This window comes from Schistocerca americana, chromosome X (assembly GCF_021461395.2).
Source record: "Schistocerca americana isolate TAMUIC-IGC-003095 chromosome X, iqSchAmer2.1, whole genome shotgun sequence".
Taxonomy (NCBI): domain Eukaryota; kingdom Metazoa; phylum Arthropoda; class Insecta; order Orthoptera; family Acrididae; genus Schistocerca; species Schistocerca americana.
Genome location: NC_060130.1, coordinates 666366004 through 666389310, shown reverse-complemented (window position 1 = coordinate 666389310; position 23307 = coordinate 666366004). Strand labels below are relative to the sequence as shown.

At 41.2% G+C, this 23307-nt stretch overlaps 1 protein-coding gene across 1 annotated transcript in view; it reads right to left on the bottom strand.

The window, feature by feature from the left end:
* Positions 1–23307, bottom strand: part of LOC124555287 (pyruvate dehydrogenase (acetyl-transferring) kinase, mitochondrial) — a 372705-nt gene that overhangs the window by 83293 nt on the left and 266105 nt on the right. The window contains exon 3 of the mRNA XM_047129160.1: positions 7771–7955. Coding sequence (XP_046985116.1) covers positions 7771–7955 — 185 coding nt within the window. The remainder of the gene's footprint in view (positions 1–7770; positions 7956–23307) is intronic.

Here is a 23307-nt window from a genome sequence, read left to right as displayed (position 1 = left end):
TTAAAGAAGCCTGTATTAAGCTATCATCAAAACGTACAAGCCGGCCGGAGTGGCCGAGCGGTTCTAGGCGCTTCAGTCTGGAACCGCGCGATCGCTACGGTCGCAGGTTCGAATCCTGTCTCGGGCATGGATGTGTGTGATGTCCTTGGGTTAGTTAGGTTTAAGTAGTTCTAAGTTTTAGGGGACTGATGACCTAAGATGTTAAGTCCCATAGTGCTCAGAGCCATTTGAACCATTTTATACTGCTGTGTATAAAAAAAAATGGCTCTCAGCACTATGGGACTTAACAGCTGTGGTCATCAGTCCCCTAGAACTTAGAACTACTTAAACCTAACTAACCTAAGGACATCACACAACACCCAGCCATCACGAGGCAGAGAAAATCCCTGACCCCGCCGGGAATCGAACCCGGGAACCCGGGCGTGGGAAGCGAGAACGCTACCGCACGACCACGAGCTGCGGTCTGCTGTGTATCGCTTTTAACGTACAACTAACCCTGTCAGAAAAACTAACCCTAGACATAACTGAGCAGTTGTGAATGTAAGTTTGAGGGCGAAAAGTTACACTATGTGATCAAAAGTATCCGGACACCTGACTGAAAATGACCAAGCGAGGCGTCGTTTGGCATATAACGGTGTGATGTGTGGCTTATGAGCAACCGCTTAACCATGAAATTCAAGTTTTCTCACCTCCCGCTTAACTGCCATAATACTTGCAGTGGATCCTGATGCAGTTCCGAATTCCTGTGTAAAGGTCTGGGAATGTGTCTGCCTATTACACATTACGACCCTCTTCAAATGTCGGTGGTCTCTGTCAGCAGACGAGGTCGTCCTGTACGTTTTTGTGCTGTTCCACTTCACTATCGCATCGGAAACAGTGGACCTAGGGATGTTTAGCAGTGTGAAAATCTCGCGTGCAGATGTATGACACAAGTGACACCCAATCACCTGACCACGTTCGAAGTCCGTGAGTTTACGAAGTGCCCTCTTCTGTTCTGTCACGATGTCTAATGATTACTGAGGTGGCCGATATTGAGTACCTGGCAGTAGGTGGCATCAAAATGCACCTAATATGAGAAACGGATGTTTTTGGGGGTGTCCGGATACTTTGGATCACATAGTTTATTTCAAAACGAGACAAACTGCGCATATCGTCAGCATTTGGACTACTGTGTAGATATTTTCTGCGCAATACATATACGAAGATAGATGGGGGTAAGAAATCAAACGGAATGCAAGTACTCGGTAACGATCCACCCGAGACAATAGGTCTCTACACTCTGTAACAATCCACCGGAGGCCAGTACATTCACGAACTATCCCTAAACAACATTCTCAATTTTATCGGTGGAGTTCCGGTTCGCAACGTAGGGATGGCTCTGAGCACTATGGTACTCAACTTCTGAGGTCATTAGTCCCCTAGAACTTAGAACTAGTTAAACCTAACTAACCTAAGGACATCACAAACATCCATGCCCGTGGCAGGATTCGAACCTGCGACCGTAGCGGTCTTGCGGTTCGAGACTGCAGCGCCTTTAACCGCACGGCCACTTCGGCCGGCGCAATGTAGGGAAGCTACTATAAAAAAAAATTGATCAAATGCGTTAATCGAAAAGAAAACGAATATGTAAATCATTCCGTAAAAGAAAGTGGTGTTGCGACTATCTCTCTGATGAAAAATTTACGAGTGTTAACTTTTCAGCGAACTCTTCCAAAGTTTGTGTAGCATTTATTCGCTGGAAGCATGTACCGAAAGCTGGAACAGTAAATGAAATTTCAGAAGAGTCCACGTAACGCGAAACAAAATGTTTGTATTATAATACAGAAAAATTTCAATCTGTAAATGACTTTTTTCAAGACTTCTAATTATCCTACAAAATGAGATGGCGCAGTGTTTAGCACGCTAGACTGCTATTGAGAAGTATCAGGATTCAAATCTGCCGTCCGACCACCCAGATTTAGGTTTTCTGCCAGTTCCATAGGTAGTTTACAGCTAGTACCAGTATGTTCCATTTCTCACATACGTAGAGCATGCACTCTGCCAAGAGCCTGGATTCTTAGCTCTAGATAAGGAACGGGACAATAAATAATGAGTGGACTTAGTTTTGTTTACTTTTCGATCACGCGTCTTGTGAGGACGACAACTCTCACGTACACACATACTAAACGAAAGTGATTGACACTGACTGTTAAATATTTAATTTTGTCGCATCTCTTGGCTAGTTTCGTGATAATTGCCTCGTTAGCCACTCGCGTATCAAGTACAAGACCAATCCGAAATCGGGTGTTACCAATTTTTGCATTAAAATATCTGACAATTTGCCTCGTGGTATCGGAAGTTAAACATGTCTCCACTTTGAAAACTAAGTAAACAATTTCTCTCTTGTCGTAACAAGATCCTAGCCTTTACTTCTCACATAGTTCCTGCCTAACATTAACTACAATCTCTCATCAATCGTTATCCAAAGTTTTCATCTCGTTTTAATCATAGTCTTCCCTCCTTCCCATTTTTGTACTACTCTCTGCAATTTCTTTCATTTCTCTGTTTTCCTTTTGGATTGTAGTTGTTATAAGCGGTAGTTCACTCACTTACATTGCTATTAACTGTTACGCAAATCTGTGTATATGAAAATGTAAATTTTTTAAGATGAATGGCTCTCTGCAAGAGAGATCTTCTTAACCTACATATGGTAACTAAATGAAAAAATAAATAAGCATAAATAACGAATAAACTATAAAACGTTAATACCAGTCTACTGCTTGAGAACTGAAGACAGTTACGTAGAGTGCGGTTTCAGTACACACAAAAGATTTATCTGCATTTGGGAATCAGCAGATGCGTGCAGAATGAAGAGAGAAGACAAGGTATACTTCAGCGCTGGGCACCACGCCACCATGTCAAGTCATACGCGTGCATGCCACAGCGACTTAAGCTTTTAAAACGACTTTATTTTATACGCTGAACCCGCTCCCGTACTATTCATTGCTTTTATTGTTGAGCCGGCCGGAGTGGCCGTGCGGTTCTGGGCGCTACAGTTTGGAACCGAGCGACCGCTACGGTCGCAGGTTCGAATCCTGCCTCGGGCATGGATGTGTGTGATGTCCTTAGGTTAGTTACGTTTAATTAGTTCTAAGTTCTAGGCGACTGATGACCTCAGAAGTCGCATAGTGCTCAGAGCCATTTGAACCATTTTTTATTGTTGATTATTCTTTGCTATAGTTGGCTGGTTGGAAAAGTAAGGCATCAGACGTTCACATATAGCTAGGTTTAGAGGGTGACCTTACTCCCATGGCGCGCACACACATGGATACTGAAGTTCTGAGCGTGAGCCTACGATGCATGCCCTGTCTATTCCCCCACACTCTTGTATGATTCTGTCCTTTCCGTAATATTCCATAAATAATGACGAGGTTTTAATATGTGGACACTTTTGTACGACACAGTTAATTTATTTCATTCATATAACACGCCCCTGCCTTTTCAGATCGCACTCCCTACACAATTGTACTCATTAATCAGGAGCCTGTATGTGTTTATCATTGCTGATTCATTACAGTATGATTTCTTTTCCATTATGCAACAATTCCCCAATACGGAATTTAAATATGAGCTTCAAAATTCTCTCTTCGCTCTCACACATCAGCGCCCTACACGCGTTTCAATCTTGTGGTTCATAGCGTCCACTACAGTGGACACCTGTTAATGGTCGCTTCTTTGGCGTTTTCAATCACTACACAAGGTGCAAAGTCACACAGTCCACTGCAGTGGGCACTCCGTACTGACGTTGTGCCCTGCATGCATTTTCACCCTCATGACTGAAAACGCCAGAGCAGTGACCATTAAAAGCAGTCCACTGCAGTGGAAATCTTGCAAACCACAGTGTTAACTCTGGTGCGATTGTCAATACTCTTTCCACAAAATATTCCACTGTTTTACTCTCGGGATGTGCTCTGCAAGCACGTTCCGCTCTAGTGACAATATTCCGCAGAACAAAAAACAAATTCACTTTTTTAAGCGCGATTTGCCAAGCGCGAACTCCTGGGATCTGCACTGCGGGGTTGCTCAGACTCGACTGAAACTCCTTCGCGTCAAATGATCCCCAAGTGTCAATCTGTACCTTCCAAAATTGTGGGGCATCCCTGTCAGCGAAGCTGCTGCGCTGTAGCGAAGGGTAGATTCGATCCTTCAAGTACAGGACCGATATCTGTACCATCATAAGCGGTGCATGTAAAAAGAGTGTCAATCCTGACAGCAAAGTATATAAATAGTCACAAATGAGTGATAGACGCGATCGTAGGAAACAGTGGAGTATTTAAAGCTACGCGAAATGTGTCAGATACAGCCGAAAGCAGTTCGACAATCGGTTGATTAAAGGACTACTTCTGGCCCCTGTCGAGCCTTTCACATCTGTGAGCGCCCTGTGAAACATGACAAGTTCAATTGTCTTTCCGATATCACGCTAAACTGATCAAAAACAAGCATTTTCTTAAAGTTATTTGTATATCCTGGATCTAGAAAACGCACGCATTTGACTCAAGAGAGTGACGGAAAAGCACGAATAACGATCACGGTATAAGAAGTGAAAGGAACAGGAACGTCTGGTTTTCACGTCCCGTCGACGACGAGGTAATCAGAGTCGAAGCTCTACGTCAAGGTGAACAAGGATGGTGAAATAACTCGATCCTACACTTTTCAAAGGACATATGCCGGCATGTATGTTAAACGATATAAAGTAGTCACGGCAGACCGTAAACTGGATAAACGGACAGAGAACTGAGCCCCTCACAAACTGTACGAAAATCCAGTGTCTTAACGATTGCGAACACAGTACAGATAGAATATAAAATAGTTCATCTATGCCGCTACACATACTTGTACTACTTCTACGAGCTTCGATAAATGAAACGCCGGCCGGAGTGGCCGTGCCGTTCTAGGCGCTGCAGTCTGGAACCGAGCGACCGCTAGGGTCGCAGGTTCGAATCCTGCCTCGGGCATGGATGTGTGTGATGTCCTTAGGTTAGTTAGGTTTAATTAGTTCTAAGTTCTAGGCGACATATGACCTCAGAAGTTAAGTCGCATAGTGCTCAGAGCTATTTGAACCATTTGATACATGAAACGCAGTTCATGTTACAGCTGTTTCATCCAGAATCAGCATAATTTTTTTTCTACGACAGACTCGTAATAGCGTTCCAAGCATGCAGTACAATTTGCAAACATTAAAAAAAGAAGATAGGTGTTATTTGCATACAGTTTTTTCCCATTCAGCACTGATCCTAATATGGCTATAATTAGTATACGCACTCACAAATACCTTTAAAATTCTTTCTAGTGTTAATCAGTTTGTGGAACGAGAGTGTGTGTCAGAAAAAAAATGGTTCAAATGGCTCTGAGCACTATGGGACTTAACATCTATGGTTATCAGTCCCCTAGAACTTAGAACTACTTAAACCTAACTAACCTAAGGACAGCACACAACACCCAGCCATCACGAGGCAGAGAAAATCCCTGACCCCGCCGGGAATCGAACCCGGGAACCCGGGCGTGGGAAGCGAGAACGCTACCGCACGAGTGTGTGTCAGAAAACAGCACTTAGTGTACGTATAACAGTTCAGAATGACTTTCATAACTGAAGCAGTACAGGTGAACTCTTACTGAAATTCTCGGTTCCCAGTATAAATATAGCACATACTGTTTAGAACTTTATTGAACTTACATGGAAAAGCGTCCTTACTCTTCTTGCACTAGATAAGACACTCAATCTAAGAATGTGTGCTATATTTTTACAGCTTCCCCCTGAGAACAGTGTTTTATAGCTGCTTTGTGTGTTGTGACATCACCACTCGTCCACGGAATTAAGTGTTGAGATAGTTTGCTGACACACGAAAAAATTTTAATGGAAGTAGCGCTACCAGTAGCCCGTTAGAGGGATTGAGCGTGATGTGGAAACGGTTCCCTTTTTCCTGTTTTCATCATAAATCTGAAATAAAAATTTACACATTCTATCCTTTCTATAATAGTCCCCACACAAAAGTATAATGTGTACAAAGAAAAACCAGCCAAAGATGCCAATTTCACTGTTTTTATTTAATCGATAACTGGTTTCGGACCGGGACCCATTTTCAAATCATCGTAACGGATGGTCATAATGATATTTCTGAAAATGCAAACACCATGTCAAAAATATTAGGTATTGTGAAGTGCAAATGAACAGTGACGGCGCATACAGATTATCGAGTAAATACAAAAAAGTGAAATTCGCAACTTTGGCTGGTTTTTAGTTGTACTGATTAACAGAAGTTGCTGACATACAATTATTCCAGCATTCTGGAAGTTCGTAAAAGTATTGCGAATTTATAGGTATTCCGTGTTCCACTTAATATAGGCACCCGTAATAGGTAATGAGCTTCTGGAAATATTGAAACTAAGGAAAAATGAAAGTGCGCAAAGCCGGACGAGTTCTCTGTACGTCTAATAATCTAAGCTATATGTACGCATTTATTGGAGAAACTGTTGCCTTTCTGAATGATGTCAGGAGCATTTCTAAATGGCGTTCTACATTTCTTGGAAAAAGAAAAACCGTGTTAATGTTTGTGGTGAAATGTTTGCTCAAAGCAGCCAGGTAATGAGTTACATGTGAGGCGCAAGTTGATCATCATAGAGTAGTTTTGCTTTGTTTACGTGGCAATTTATGTAAACTACGCTGTAGCAGGATTCTTCTTTGACTTTATCGCAATATCGCGGGCATTTTTTTTTTTTGGGAATTATTTCAGTCTACTTCGCTTTGTACCACCGTACAGATCTTTTCGAGGGCCACTGAAGCCATTAAAAAGTAGTTCGCCCGTTTTGTTCTATAGTAGCTTCAGTATCTCTGTAGATGAAAAAAATTGCTAATTATTAATCATCCAACACAGAGTGTCCACAGCCTGAGCTCTGATTAGGGTTACCGTCGTCTTGAAATCCCTCTGAACACGAGTTGTGGCGATTCCTTAATAGTAAGACATTAAGACTGACAACTAGCCCAACAAGTGCTGACACTATCTATCTACTAGTCGACTAGAATAATTTTCCCGGAAAATCTCCATTATATTTCTGTAATGCGAGACACATTGTCATTCGAATCTTCCTGTGAGGTGCAAGACGATCGGATGAAAAAGTGTCAGGGGTGAAGAGCACCTGATCAACGAGAAATTTAAAAAATGAACGGAAGCTGACCACATTAAAATCTGCTACGTCTGCGTAGCATGCTTTAGAGGAAACGTTCTACGAAGAGCACAGCACAACTGTGGCATGGACATGTGAAAACTGGAATCGACCCGTTCTCGAGTGAAATTCCTGTGTGCGAGATTGGGTTACGGTGAATAATAACGTGGGGTTTCATTATAGAGCAGAAAGTGCACGGATGTGTAAGTTCTAAAATGGGACACAAAATAGTGAGCGTGCTACTGCGCAGACTACGCGAAGACTGAAAATGCAAAGATACAACGCATTTCTTATGGCACTAAAGGAGGATCTGATGACGATACGTTTCTAGTTTATGAGGAGATAATCAGAAAATGAATTTAAGGGAAACAACGAATATTAGACGCAGCATTAAGTGTATAGGCAAACATGGTTAGCTTACTGGATAGTAGGATTTAAGAAAAGACACGCGCGTCTTCCGACACGAGTGCTGAAGTGAAACGGAAGACGTCGATGTGAATCCGTCCGGTTACAGCTGCCAGAGAAGAAATGGGCCACACCACAAAAGAAAGGTTTCATGCGAAGACTCACTGTGCTGGTTTATGAGCATTCGGATGCTGATCCTGGACATGTAGAACCTGTCCAAGAAGTACTGGATGCTGTTCTCCGTTGCCTGGTCCACCGCGTGCGACTCCTTCAGCTCAAGGACCCCTTGTGCCATCGTCTGGACCACGTCCGTATGTCTATTTCGAATCTTGATCAGCGCCTGGCAGAACCTACAAAAGAATGCAACCTCCATCTGTAAGTATAACACAAATCCGCCTGCTGAAACCGAGCCACACAAAGTTACTAGGACACTTCTGAGCTACTCTTCCGGCTGTAACATGCGTTGCCCGAGTAGATTCTAAACTATCATTAATAGCAGTTTATACATGAATTAACGTTAGTTTTTAGTCTGCTCACAGCAGTTATCTTTTCGGTAAATATATACGTTTAATGTACTTATTAGTTTACTGAAAAATAAACAAGATGACGCCGACAGGTGACTAGCAAGGAAGGGTGTCCACCTAAACATTCGTCAACCATCCTACAGACGAATTCCGAAATATGCTAATCAGACACTGTTGACAGAAGACCTAACTCAGCAAGGAACAACTGGTCTAATGGAACACAACGACTTGAAACTTTGGGACATTCAAAGAACGCATTTCTTTACAACAATTCATAGCATTTTTTGGAGTACGTATCTAGAGGTTGATGTTCACGAAAATTCCAGAACATCGAATGTAAAGCGAAAGTCTGTTATGGAAATCAACATATGACAAAAAGGAAGAGCGTCTGGTATGTAGACTGAAGCCTTTTTCACTTTCCAGTGAGTAATATATCTATCCTTTATGACCTTTGGAAATGTCTTACGGTACTGCATGAGAATAATAGAACGCTGATGGAAAATCCATGAATTTAACATGGTCAGAAGCTAGGGTATAATGATATATTAGCATATACTAACAGCTAATCTGTCCTTTCCTGACTTCATGAACACCAAACGGCGAAGGGGCGAACGAGACGGTGGTGTCACAGCAGTTGCTATGAGATATCCAACAGACTGATAAATGCAGTTATTATGCGACCGTATTACGCTAGATGGCAGCGCCGCTGTCTTTGTATACGTCGCTAGAGGCGAGACAAATAGAATTATCTACGGTTGCTATTTTGGCATTTCCTCAGCGTAATTACAGCTCACTTTGGCTGAAGGCTATTTATGAGGATACTGTAGGAAAAATGTGTGTGTGTATTGATGCAACAATACTACAGGGTTTAGTGACGAGTTCTCTCATTTTTCTTGGTGTAAGAGGTAATAGCGTTATGATACTGACCTTTTTTTTTTTAGTCTGCAACGTTCGACATGTAGTTTTGTATTGCGCGTAAAATTCTGAATAGATCGTAAGTTAATGGGAAGCCCGTTTTGTTTGAGTAATTGTGTAGATATTTCGCTTTATTATTCAAACGTATTGGGAGCAAAAGAAGTACAGCTGCATTGCTGAAGTTTATTAAAATTGAAACACTATACTTCTTGCACAGCAGTTTGATAATAAAACTAATTTTCATATACGCTCGCTGAGACAAATGTGCAGTGTCGTTGATGAAATGTTGTGCATCTTTTAAATTTGGGATATATTACGCACTGCACGTTAAATAAATTCTTTCTTATTCACCACATAGTCGTTAGTGGTGAGACTAATTCTAGAAGTGTGTGCCACAGGTATTTCAGAGTCCTTCTCTTTACCAGTGGAACTGTTCGCAATGCCAGTATGTGCCTGACGCACAACATATCGAAAAAAAGTCAGTTATTCGACATTTACATATATTGCCGATTGCTTTCGGTACATAGAATTGGAATTGAAAACGAACTGGTAATTCGACGCTGATTGTTGCGCGTGCCACAAGGGAACTGCAGCCGTTAAGTGATGCATATTTCTTTTTTTGGGCATTGTGTTTCGGGGCTATGTTTAACAGATGCGTTATAGGCATGCGATGCTAATTTTGCTTATCACCACAGTTAGCATGCATCTTACATTTGAACTGAATTACGACAGTACACAGAAAGCCGTCGTCTACTTCACTTTATTGCGCCCATTTCGCGTACACATTGTAACCCACATATCCGGCTTATTATCAACAAATTGTTTTGTTGATGGTCTTGTCAGTTTAAAAATGTAGTGAACCTGAGAACCTGACAGAGTGAGGTTATATATATGAAAGAAAGAACGCGCTACTGTAGCATTTAGAAAGGAGCGAAAAACGCATCTTTTTCCAAGAAAGCAGAATTTTTATCAGGATTCTCTCTCAATGTATGTCTTCGAAATACGGGAATTATCCTTTCTTAAACGTCAAAACCATGTATTCGAATAGAACCAGTCAAGTCCCCGAGTTTTCCTTTGTCAGCCCGGTATCTCTCCTCGACCTTAGCGCTCCTATCTGAACAACTTGGCAGAAATACCCATTCCCAACAGAACAAAATCCTTTCTGTCCCACTCCATCATTTAGCTACTTTCTCGAAGTCCTTCTCAGTAGCAGGAGCCCCACTCTGAAATAACCTCCCGCATTATGTTAGAGAAATGAATAACATCCGCCGACCTCTGCGACCGAGCGGTTCTAGGCGCTTCAGTCTGGAACCGCGCTGCTGCTACGGTCGCAGGTTAGAATCCTGCCTCGGGCATGGGTGTGTGTGATGTCCTTAGGTTAGTTAGGTTTAATTAGTTCTAAGTCGAGAGGACTGATGACCTAAGATGTTAAGTACCATAGTGCTTAGAGCCATTTGAACCATTTTTTAATAACATCCCCAGATCAGATCTCGGTTAATAACATTTACTAAAGCAACAATAAGGATTACCATTGTCCCTGTACACACTCATTTACCTTTTAGATTCTTCTTCCCAACGACATCTTCCGCTTTTCCCATTATTCTTAAAAATGGTGATCTCTCCTTAACTTTCCTTTCCCCAGACATCGCTGTATCATAAGACACCTATCAAAAAAAAAAAAAAAAAAAATGGTTCAAATGGCTCTGAGCACTATGGGACTTAACTTCTGAGGTCATCAGTCCCCTAGAACTTAGAACTACTTAAACCTAACTAACCTAAGGACATCACACACATCCATGCCCGAGGCAGGATTCGAAACTGCGATCGTAGCGGTCTCGAGGTTCCAGACAAAACACATATCTTTTACACCAATAAATTCTCTTTATATATGCCACAAGCATTGTCATTATCATTATCATTTCTTTCTTTTCTCAGATGTTATGTCTGGTTAAAAATGGAAAGTGACGCGGACCTTGATCAAGCGTGTCTTCCTTTTAACTGTACGGTGTATGTTACATTGCATTTAGGAACTTTCGAGTAATTGAACATGTATCAATAATTACAGATTTCTGTAATTGTATATACAAGTTTGGATGTAGCTGTATTGCGTTGATGTACTGGTGGATGACTCCTGTAGTTGAAAGTATAATTGGTATAATGTCAACTTAATCCTGATGCCACATGTCCTTGACTTCCTCAGCCAGTTGGGTGTATTTTTCAATTTTTTCTCCTGTTTTCTTCTGTATATTTGTTGTATTGGGTATGGATATTTCTATTAGTTGTGTTAATTTCTTCTTTTTATTGGTGAGTATGATGTCAGGTTTGTTATGTGGCGTTGTTTTATCTGTTATAATGGTTCTGTTCCAGTATAATCTGTATTCATCATTCTCCAGTACATTTTGTGGTGCATACTTGTATGTGGGAACGTGCTGTTTTATTAGTTTATGTTGTATGGCAAGTTGTTGATTTATTATTTTTGCTACATTGTCATGTCTTCTGGGTATTCTGTATTTGCTAGTATTGTACATCCGCTTTTGATGTGATGTACTGTTTCTATTTGTTGTTTGCAAACTCTGCATTTATCTGTTGTGGTATTGGGATCTTTAATAATATGCTTGCTGTAATATCTGGTGTCTATTGTTTGATCCTGTATTGCGATCATGAATCCTTCAGTCTTACTGTATATATTGCCTTTTCTTAGCCATGTGTTGGATGCGTCTTGATCGATGTGTGGCTGTGTTCGATGATACGGGTGCTTGCCATGTAGTGTTTTCTTTTTCCAATTTACTTTCTTCGTGTCTGTTGATGTTATGTGATCTAAAGGGTTGTAGAAGTGGTTATGAAGTAGCAGTGGTGTAGCCAATGTATTTATATGAGTGATTGCTTTGTGGATTTTGCTAGTTTCTGCTCGTTCTAGAAAGAATTTTCTTAAATTGTCTACCTGTCCATAATGTAGGTTTTTTATGTCGACGAATCCCCTTCCTCCTTCCTTTCTGCTTAATGTGAATCTTTCAGTTGCTGAATGTATGTGATGTATTCTATATTTGTGGCATTGTGATCGTGTAAATGTATTCAGTGCTTCTAGGTCTGTGTTATTCCATTTCATTACTCCAAATGAGTAGGTCAATATTGGTATAGCGTAAGTATTTATAGCTTTTGTCTTGTTTCTTGCTGTCAATTCTGTTTTCAGTATTTTTGTTAGTATTTGTTTATATTTTTCTTTTAGTTCTTTAATATTTGTATTATATATTCCTATTTTTTGTCTGTATCCTAGATATTTATAGGCATCTGTTTTTTCCATCGCTTCTATGGAGTCACTGTGGTTATTCAATATGTAATCTTCTTGTTTAGTGTGTTTTCCCTTGACTATGCTATTTTTCTTACATTTGTCTGTTCCAAAAGCCATATTTATATCATTGCTGAATACTTCTGTTATCTTTAGTAATTGGTTGAGTTGTTGATTTGTTGCTGCCAGTAGTTTTAGATCATCCATGTATAGCAAATGTGTGATTTTGTGTGGGTATGTTCCAGTATTATTATAGCCATAATTTATATTATTTAGCATGTTGGATAGTGGGTTCAGAGCAAGGCCGAACCAGAAAGGACTTAATGAGTCTCCTTGGTATATTCCACGCTTAATCTGTATTGGCTGTGATGTGATATTATTTGAATTTGTTTGGATATTAAGTGTGGTTTTCCAGTTTTTCATTACTATGTTTAGGAACTGTATCAATTTAGGATCTACTTTGTATATTTCCAATATCTGTAGTAACCATGAGTGGAGTACACTATCAAAAGCTTTTTGGTAATCAATGTATGCGTAGTGTAGCGACCTTTGTTTAGTTTTAGCTTGATATGTCACCTCTGTATCTATTATCGGTTGCTCTTTACATTCTCGTGCTCCTTTGCAGCAGCCTTTTTGTTCTTCATTTATAATTTTGTTCTGTGTTGTATGTGTCATTGATTTCTGTGTAATTACTGACGTTAATATTTTGTATATTGTTGGTAGGCATGTTATGGGGCGATATTTTGCTGGGTTTGCTGTGTCTGCTTGATCTTTAGGTTTCACATAAGTTATTCCTTGTGTAAGTGTATCAGGGACTGTGTATGGGTCTGCAATGTAATTGTTAAATAATTTAGTCAGATGTGTGTGTGTGTGTGTGTGTGTGTGTGTGTGTGTGTGTGTGTGTGTGTGTGTGTGTGTGTGTTGAGGAACTTCTTTAGCCAGAAATTTGCTATTTTATCATTTCCAGGGGCTTTCCAATTGTGCGTAGAATTAATTGCTCGGGTGACTTCATGTTGCAAAATTATTACTTCAGGCATTTGTGGTATCATCTTTTATGAGTCTGTTTCTGCTTGTATCCACCGTGCATGTCTTATGTTGTACCGGGTTTGACCACATGTTGCTCCATAAGTGTTCCATGTCTGTTATGTGTGGTGGATTGTCTATTTTAATGTGTGTGTTATCTATTGTCTGGTAAAATTTCTTTTGGTTTGTGTTGAATGTTTGGTTTTGTTTCCTTCTATTTTCACTTTTTTTGTATCTTCTAAGTCGTTTGGCCAATGCTTGTAATTTCTGCTTCTTTTCATGTAATTGCTCTATTGCTTCTTGTTGTGAGATTTTACATAACCTTTTTCGTTGTTTGTCTGATATTTCATTTCCTATGAATTGTGTTAGTTGTCCGATGTCTTTTCTCAGTTTTTCTATTCTGATCTGTAGCCTGTGTTGCCATGCTGGTTTTGTGGGTTTCTTCTGTGTGTTGGTTGGTTCTGATCTCTGCCTAGTGTGTATATTTAGTGTAGTGAGTGCTCCTACATAAACCAGTAGTTGTAACTCTTCCATAGTTGTATTTTCATCTATTTAGTTGTGTATGATTGTGCTGATAGTTGTTATAGTTGTTTCGACTTGTGGGTTATTTGGTGGTCTATGCAAGAATGGTCTAATGTCTGTATTTGTGCCTTTGTATTCTATATATGTCAACAGAAATTTTTTTTCTATATCTAACATGTGTGTCACTTCACTTCATGTTCTATTTGTGCTTGTTCTGGTGGCTGTCTTAAGATTTCGTTTTCCTCTGATTGTTTAATTGACGCGTATTGTTCTTTGTTTGTTTGCTCGGGGATGTTTGAGTCCATTACTGTATTTTTTTCTTCTTCTGTTTGCACATTATTTTGTTCCAGTATTTGTTGAACTTGTTGTTTGATGTTTTCTAATTCTGCCTGGGGTATCCTGTTATTTTTTATTATTACACGAATCTGATCAGGTAGTCGTTGTTCTGTTAAAAATTTTAATTCTGGGTATCTGGTAATAAATGTTATGTATACTTGTGATCTGTATCCAATTGTGTTTGTTCCTAAGTTTGTTGCTTCGTAATAACAGAACATGAGGTGTCGGTTAACTTCATCTGACCATCTCATCCTCTGTCTTTGTTTTCCTTCTAGAGTGGTTGCAGGAAGCATATTCTGCAAAACACCTCTATTTGGATTTAAATCATTTGCCGTATGGCTAGCAGTGACGTTACCATTGTTGACGGGCATAGGGTTTAAGCGTCGTCCCCGACCATGACAGCGCTTGTCCGAGGCTTCATTAGTTCTGTCCTGAACCAACTAATGACACTAAAAGGGGGGTTAGCCCTATTAGTGGTTTGTTCTTTTCGTCGCCTTTTACGACTGGCAGAACATACCGGAGGCCTATTCTTTTCCCGGGCCTCCACAGGATTTATTATTATTATTATTATTATTATTATTATTATTGTTATCATTATTATTACTATTATTGCTACTATCACTGTTAGTGGCTGCAGCATAACTAACTCCGGCATTAACTTTATTCTAACAGACAGTTCTACGGACACACACGGCGATGACGATTTTTATATAGACTCGTTTCTTAAATTTTGTGGCAGGGAAATTAGTCGCAGTATTCTGCGCGAGAGCTGATAATGATGTATTGCATTTGTACTTCATTCGAGGATAGGTCTTCGTTGAATTCTGCAAGCACTCACTTCTGCAGAGCAGTTGCTGTTTTCCAGCATAAGCGAACCGAAACATCTCACTTCTCTGAACACAACAGTTTGTATTACGTTGCCTGACTGTTTTCTTTTATACCTTCCATCTGTCCATTTACATGACATGATCTATCTCAGAGGCGTTTCGCTAAATACTATAGTCAAAGATCGCTGGCCCATGTGATCCCCGAGCACACAATAGGCAACGGCACCAAAGTTGATGCTATGTTCTTTGACTTCAGGAGCGCATTAGATACAGTTCCGCAATATCGTTCAGTGAACAAAATACGAAATTACTGAATAGCTCACCATATGTAATTGGTATTAAGACCTCACCATATGTAATTGGTATTAAGAGCTCACCATATGTAATTGGTATTAAGAGCTCACCATACGTAATTGGTATTAAGACCTCACCATATGTAATTGGTATTAAGACTCCTTGCAGATAGAACTCAACACCATGACAGCACTGAAACCGGGGATGACACAGAGAAGGGGGAAATACTAAACGTCTTTTTCCAAAACTATTTCACAGAGGAAGACGGCATTGTAGTATCACCTTTAAATCACCGGACGGACGACAAATGGTTTATGTCGAAGTAAGTGACCATGGGATAGAAAAGCAACTGAAACCGCTCCACAGAGTAAAGTCCACTGGGCCGGACAGGATACCAATAAAATTATAAGTAGCATAGGTGAAAGGACGTGTCTCTCCTCTGGCAGCAGTGCACCGGACGTCTCTGGAGGAGCAAAGTTTTCCTGATGATCGGAAAAAAGCACAGGTTATTATCGTTAGAACTACTGATAGCATTGGGAGAGAAAACCACGACAAAACTCTTCAATCTGGTTTGCCAGATATAAGAGACAGGCGAAATACCCTCAGATTTCATGAAGAATATAATAATTCCAGTTCCAAAGAAAGCAGGTGGTGACATGTGTGAATATTACCTAACTCTCAGTTTAATAAGTCGTGGTTGCAAAATAGTAACACGAATTCTTTCAGTTTGGATTCTAGAGAAATGTAGGAACACGCGAGGTAATACTAACCCTACGACTTCTTTTAGGAGATAGGTTAAGTAAAGGCAAACGTACGTTTATAGCATTTCTACAAGCTTTTGACAATGTTGACTGGAATACTCTCACTGAAATTCTGAAGATAGCGGGGGGGGGGGGGGGGGGGGGGCAAACTACAGCAGGGAGTGAAGTGAATGGCTGTTTACAACTTGTACAGAAACAAGGTGGTAGTTGTAAGATTCGAGGGGCATGCAAGCATGCAAGGGAAGCAGTGGTTGAGAAGGTAGAGAGACAGGTTTGTAGCCTATCGCCTATGTTATTCGATCTGTACATGGCGCACGCAGTAAAGGAAGCCAAAGAAAAATTTGGAGTAGGAATTAAAGTCCAGGGAGAAGAAATAAAAAAAACGGTTCAAATGGCTCTGAGCACCATGAGACTTAACATCTGAGGTCATCAGTCCCCTAGAACTTAGAACTACTTAAACCTAACTAACTTAAGGACATCACACACAGCCATGACCGAGGCAGGATTCGAACCTGCGACCGTAGCGGTCGCGCGGTTCCAGACTCCTAGAACCGCTCGGCCACACCGGCTGGCAAAAATAAAAACTCTGAAGTTTGCCTATGACACTGTAATCTCTCAGAGACAACAAAGGACTTCGAAGAGCCATTGAATGGAATGGACAGGGTCTTGAAAGGAAGTTAGAAGATGTACATCAACAAAAGCAAAACAAATTTGGAAATTTGTGGTAAGGGCTATGGGACCATACTTCTGAGGTCATCGGTCCCTAGGCTTACGCACTACTTAATCGAACTTAAACTAACTTACGCTAGGGACAACACACACACCCATGGCCGAGGGAGGACTGGAACCTCCGACGGGGAGAAGCCACGCGATTAGTGACAAGGCGCCTCAGACCTAACGGAAAAGCAAAACGAGGATGACGGAATATAGTCGAATTAGATCAGGTGATGAGCAGTAGATGAGCTTTGCTATTTGGGCAGCAAAATAACTGATGATGACCGAAGTAGAGAGGATATGAAATATAGACTGGCAATAGCCAGAAAAGAGAACTTTGTTAACATCGAATACAGATTTAAGAGCCAGGTATTCTTTTCAGAAAGTATTTATATGAAGTGTAGCCACGTATGGATATGAAACATGGACGATAAATAGTTTAAACAAGAAGAGAACAGAAGGTCATGAAAAGCGGTGCTACAGGAGAATGCTGAATATTAGGTGGGTAGATCACGTAACTAATGAGGACGTACTAAGTAGAATTGGGTAGAAACGAAATTTTTGGCACAACCTGACTAGAAGAAGGGATAGGTTGATCAGACATATTTTGAGGTATCAAGGGATCATCAATTTAGTACTGGAGGGAAGTTTGGTGGGTAGCAACAATTATAGAGGGAAACCAAGAGACGAATACACTAAGCAGATTCAAAAGGATGTAGGTATCAGTTGTTATTTGCAGATGAAGGGGCTTGCAGAGTATAGAGTCGCATGGAGAGCTGCATTAAACCGATCTTCGGACTGAAGACCACCACAACAACAACATTAATAACGCAGCGGATAGCGGTGGAGGCTCCGTGAAGCTATTTGCAAACGATGCAGTTGTCAGTAGGAAGACTGCAACGCCAGAAGACTGCAGCGAAATGCAGCAACACCTGCAGAGGATCGAGGACTACCGTAAAATACCTAGGAGCAACCATTCGGAGCGACCTAAAGTGGAATGACTACATGAAACAAATTTTAGAAAAGGTAGACAGCAGGCTGGGATTCACTGGGAGACTTTTGAGGAAATCTACTACTCAAAAGTTTTTGATTACCTATCACAGCTATGAATTTTTGATCAAAACAGGGATTTAGTTTGGAATATTCTATCATACTCCAGTTATGATAATAAAACAAGTATCAACATATAAAGACTAAGCGCCTCTATTGTGCATTCGACTGGTTGTTCGCTAATTGTGACGCTGATGAGTATCTACAACAACACTGACGTACCTTTTACCTAAGACATTTCCATTCGAATATGCCTCATTCCTTGAACTCTCTATGTAGCATTAGTTTACCGCACACTGTGTGCATCTAGCAGTGTGTTTGTACATCTGATCAGGTCCACACCATATTATCTCACGAAATAAGGAAGCAGGTACTGGAATTGAAAAAGTGCTGTAATTGTAGATCTGCATCAGGACGGCAATTCCAGTACCACTATTGCAACAACAAAGTTGTCGTAGCCCAATCTACAGTGGTGTATGCATTGCAGTGGTTCAAGAAAACTGGTGCCAATGCAAACGTTTCGCGATCTGGAAGAGCCCGCGTATCCTCATACGGGGAAGATCAGTTTATATGTGTACAGCGCAAAGATCAAAGGGCTCATACTGCACCTGAAATTCGCGAGGGAGGAAATAATATGAGAGAAGCTCCAGTCTCTGGCTCAACAGTACAACGCCGTCCCTGTGGACAGGGTTTAAACGGATGCATAGTTGCCAAAATCCTTTATTACGCGAATCAAATAAGGTGAAAAGATTGCAGTGGGCACACCAACATAAAAACTGCAGCGTGCAGCAATGGTCCAAGGTGTTATACGAGGCGTGTTTTTAAGTAAGTGCCGTTTTGAAATTTAAAAAAAGGAGTGCTAATATATCTCAATTTTATTTTTACATGAAAGCCACCTTAATCTACGCACTGACGCCATTACAGTCTGATTCTTCCTTGCTTACGTTGTGTACTGAGCGTTTAAGATGCGTCCGATGATCGTGACTCCCGCCGACTGTGAAGTACGGGCTGTTACAAGATTTCTTAGTGCTAAAGGCCTGAAAGCGATCGATATTCATCGTGAGATCTATGCAGTTTACGGAGAAAACATTATGGGTGATGGAATGGTAAGTAAGTGGATGAGAGCATTTAAAGGTGGGCACACAAATGTGCATGATGAACAACGGAGTGGGCGTCCTTCGGTCGTTAATGAACGTTTGGTGCAGGAAGTGGCCAATAAGGTGAGAAAAAACAGACGCTTTACGATTTCCTCCTTGCGGGATGACTTTCCTAATGTTTCTCGCAGTGTTTTGTATGGCATTGTGACCGTGCACTTGAATTACCGAAAATTGTGCGCACGTTGGGTACCGAAAGTATTGACGGATGTGCACAGCCGGCCGGAGTGGCCGTGCGGTTCCAGGCGCTCCAGTCTGGAACCGAGCGACCGCTACGGTCGCAGGTTCGAATCCTGCCTCGGGCATGAATGTGTGTGATGTCCTTAGGTTAGTTAGGTTTAATTAGTGCCAAGTTCTAGGCGACTGATGACCTCAGAAGTTAAGTCGCATAGTGCTCAGAGCCATTTGATGTGCACAAAACCAAACGTTTAGACAGTGCATTGACTTTCCTTGAGCAGTACCACAACGACGGTGATGATTTCTTATGCCAAATTGTTACGGGCGATGAAACATGTGTGGCCTACGTCACACCAGAATCAAAGCAACAGTACATGAGCAAGGGCATCGTTTTGATGCAAGACAAAGCCCGTTCGCATGTGGCGAATCGGACCAAAGATCTCATCACATCATTTCGATGGGAAACTCTAGATCATCCTCCGTACCACCCCGATCTTGCGCCAAGTGACTACCATCTGTTCCTTTCCTGCACTTTAAGAAACACCTGGGCGGTCAGCGTCTTCAGGACGATGTCAAAACAGTGGTCATGCAATGGTTAACAAGTCAGGCGGCAGACTTCTATGAGGAGGGTATTCAAAAACTGGTACAACGTTCTGACAAGTGCCTCAATATTGACGGAAATTATGTAGAAAAGTAGATTAAGGTACAGGCTTTCATGTAAAAATAAAATTATAAAATTATTGAGATATCTTAGCACGTCTTGTTTTAAATTTCAAAACTGTACTTACTTAAAAAAACACGCCTCGTACATGGAACAATCTAAGTGTGAAGTATTTGGAAGCCACAGTCGAGTGTCTTTTCGTCGACTTCGTGGGGAACGTATGAAGAGGCAGAGTGTGACGCCAATGGTGAAGATGGTGGAGGGTCGCATATGGTGTGGCGATGTTTTGCAGCTCAATTATCTGGAGTGAATTAATGGAAGATTAAAAAAGGAAAGATATCACGGTATAATTATCAACAATGCTGTTCCATCTGCCATGAGACTTGTTGGTCGTGGGCTTTTTCTGCAGCAGGACAGTGATTCCAAACACGTCTCTAAACTGTGCAGAGGGTACGTCAATAGAAGAGGTAAGTGTGGGGAACTCAAGAATATGATTTGGCCAAGCCAGTCACGCCACTTAAATCTCATTGAACTCTTATAGGATGAACTCGACGGGGGGTGGGGGGGGGTCACAAAACTAAGGTCATGTAATGTTGAAGGTCTATGGAATAATTTAGGGACATGTTGGAACGAAGTACAAAAACACACTATTAAATCTTATCTAACAGAATGCCAAGAGCTTGTGCAGCTGTTCTGAGGGCAAAGAGTGTAACTTTTAAAATCAAAACCATACTTAATGATGGAGAGAGAAAATATTTATTGCGTTGATCTACTAGTTTGTACGATGTGTATACACACTGAAATAAAGTATATAGCTTTTATCGTGGGTGATCGAAAACTTTTCACCGATAGTGTAATTCTCCACCAAAGGATTGGCTTAGAAAATATTTCTCCGCTCGATTCTTGAGTACTGCACATCAATCTGGGATCTTTACCAGGTTACAGGTAGGCGCTACAAAAGAGGCGTTGTGCATCACTGAGATGTTTATTGTAAAAATTCCGAGGACTTACGTTCCAGGAAGAGTCGGGCAACATATTACTTCCTCCCAAGTACGTCTCCCGAAATGGCCACAACGAGAAAATCAGAAATCAGAGACCAAACCACTCATTCTCACGAGCCATTTGCTAACGAAACAGGGAAGGGATCGCTCAAATAGCTTGGGGAGTATAGATGTAGATAATTTAATTGATCATCTACATTTGGAGTAAATTGCCAGTGTCACGGCAATTATAGATACAAAATCAATTTCTTCCGATATCTCTTTCTTCATACACCAGACGTTATTTGTTTTAGCTAACAACGTAATCTACTAGGTGGCTGATATAAAGCTAACAATGTAATCTACTGGGTGGCTGATATAAAGCTTGAACGTCAGTACTCCTATCACGTTTCGTGTGGCACATCAGAATATCAGAATTTATCACTTTGTTGCCGAATCGACAACCGCCTCCATCATCAGTTCACTCGCAAATCCGAATAGATGTCCCACAAGTCTGTATGCGGCAATGTGCTACTGATGGATATTTTCCAACTAAAAATATCATTTGTTCACCTTGAGCAGTGGATTACAAAGCACATGAGAAGAATGATAGTAACGTTTGAGATGACTTGGTAACCCATTCGGGATAGCATGTGGAACGCAGACACATTCAGGATTCTGCAGCAGATCAGTGTCGGCATTAAAAGACAGAAATTATGAGGGACACTTCTCTCAGGTTTTTTTCCTTCTTCTTCTTCTTTTCCTGTCACTGGATAACATTTTCGGAGTGACCGAGCAGAAAAGGTTATCTAAAACGGGGGACGTCAAAGCTACAATGTCAAGGAGGCAAAAGTAAATGGGCTAGCAGTTAAGGTACTGGACTCACATTTGGGATAAACTGGGTTCAAATCACCGTCAACCTGTCAAGAGTTTGTTTTCCATACCTTCCGTAAACTGATTGGAGTGAGTGTCAGGACGGCTTTTCTGAAAAGGACACCTAAGATTTCCACACACATTCTTGTCCAATCTGAGCTTTCGCTTAGTTCCCAACAGCGTTTTCGTTGACGGGACGCTATACCCTAACCTTCCTTCCCTTTCTTGAAATACATCTTTCTGATTACGTCAACTTTTTGATCTTTTTTATGAGCGACCAATTCGTCAGTTTTGTATACTTTTTATCGTTCTTGGGACATTAAGTTCATTTGTTTCCTCACGACTTGGATGTTCCGGAACACTGAAATAACAAGACCACTTTAGCAGCGAAAACCATCTCCTGCAACGAAGTGAAGGCCTGTTTTCAAGTCCTCGTCATGACCTTTGTGAGCTATTGTGAAAGGCACACATTTTGCACCACACATTTGAAGAGAAACGATACCGAGCAAATCAGACAGTTTCATCGAACCGCCAGTAGCTTAACTAGGCTAGCTGCCGTCCAGGGCAACCTTCGATTTCCCTCCCTTCCCCCCTCCCTCCCTCCCACCTCCCCCGTGGCTGGTATCCCTCTTTTGTTATTGAAGTATAATCCTCATCGCTACTTAGCCTTACGGAAAGCGACAGGAATTTACAGTGGAGTAATGTAAAACATTTCAATAACTATCTTTTTGGGGTGATACTATCCCAAACATGGAACAATACACAATCCAAAGACTCATTGCTTGAAATCATAATGCAATTCCTCTTTCAGTGCTTCATTGCCGGTCAATGCAAAGCCGCAACAAACTAAACAACAAACGCAAAATTAATCTTTTCAATTTTATTGCAGTGGTTCACGTGCTATAGACCCCAACCATTCCGCAGACCTCTATTGCAAAAGTTTAAACACAAAAAAATTAAATTCTGTGTCTAGGAATACGCTACAATCCCCTACGAATCGATCCCGTAGGGGATGTGACAACAAAGTCACACTAATTACAGCTCTCAGACAGACATTTAAGTTATCACACTTCCTGCACTTTATACCCGAATCACTCGGGAAGAGGCCCTAATAAAAGGTACAGAGAGACGTACTTTCTGCCATGTACTTCACAGTGATTTGCAGAGTGTAGATGTAGATAAAGAGGGTGGCTCAACGTACTAACTGAAATCAAGAAACATGCGTCCCCGTACCAGGAAAAGATGGGTCTTCTTGAACTGCTCAAGGAAGTTCAATCGTAATTTCGTCGTGATTCCTCTCCTCCTTCGCCCTGGCATTTCCTCTTTTCTTTCATCCCTCCTCGTTGCTTTCGTCCGTCATAAAATTGCACTCCCCTGGAAGCATCGCCCAGGGCACGCGCCATGTCTGCCGTTCTCGCTTTAAGCCTCTGCGGCATCTATCGGTTTCGGATATATGCAGCCCAAGCATCTTCGTCAAGGTACTCAAATTCAATATTATTACCTGAATGCATATTTTCACTGTATGTGCTGTCACTTTGTGGCAACGGCTCTCACTCCACGTACACCAAACAGGCCATTACATTTTTTCTTGATCATTTTGTGACA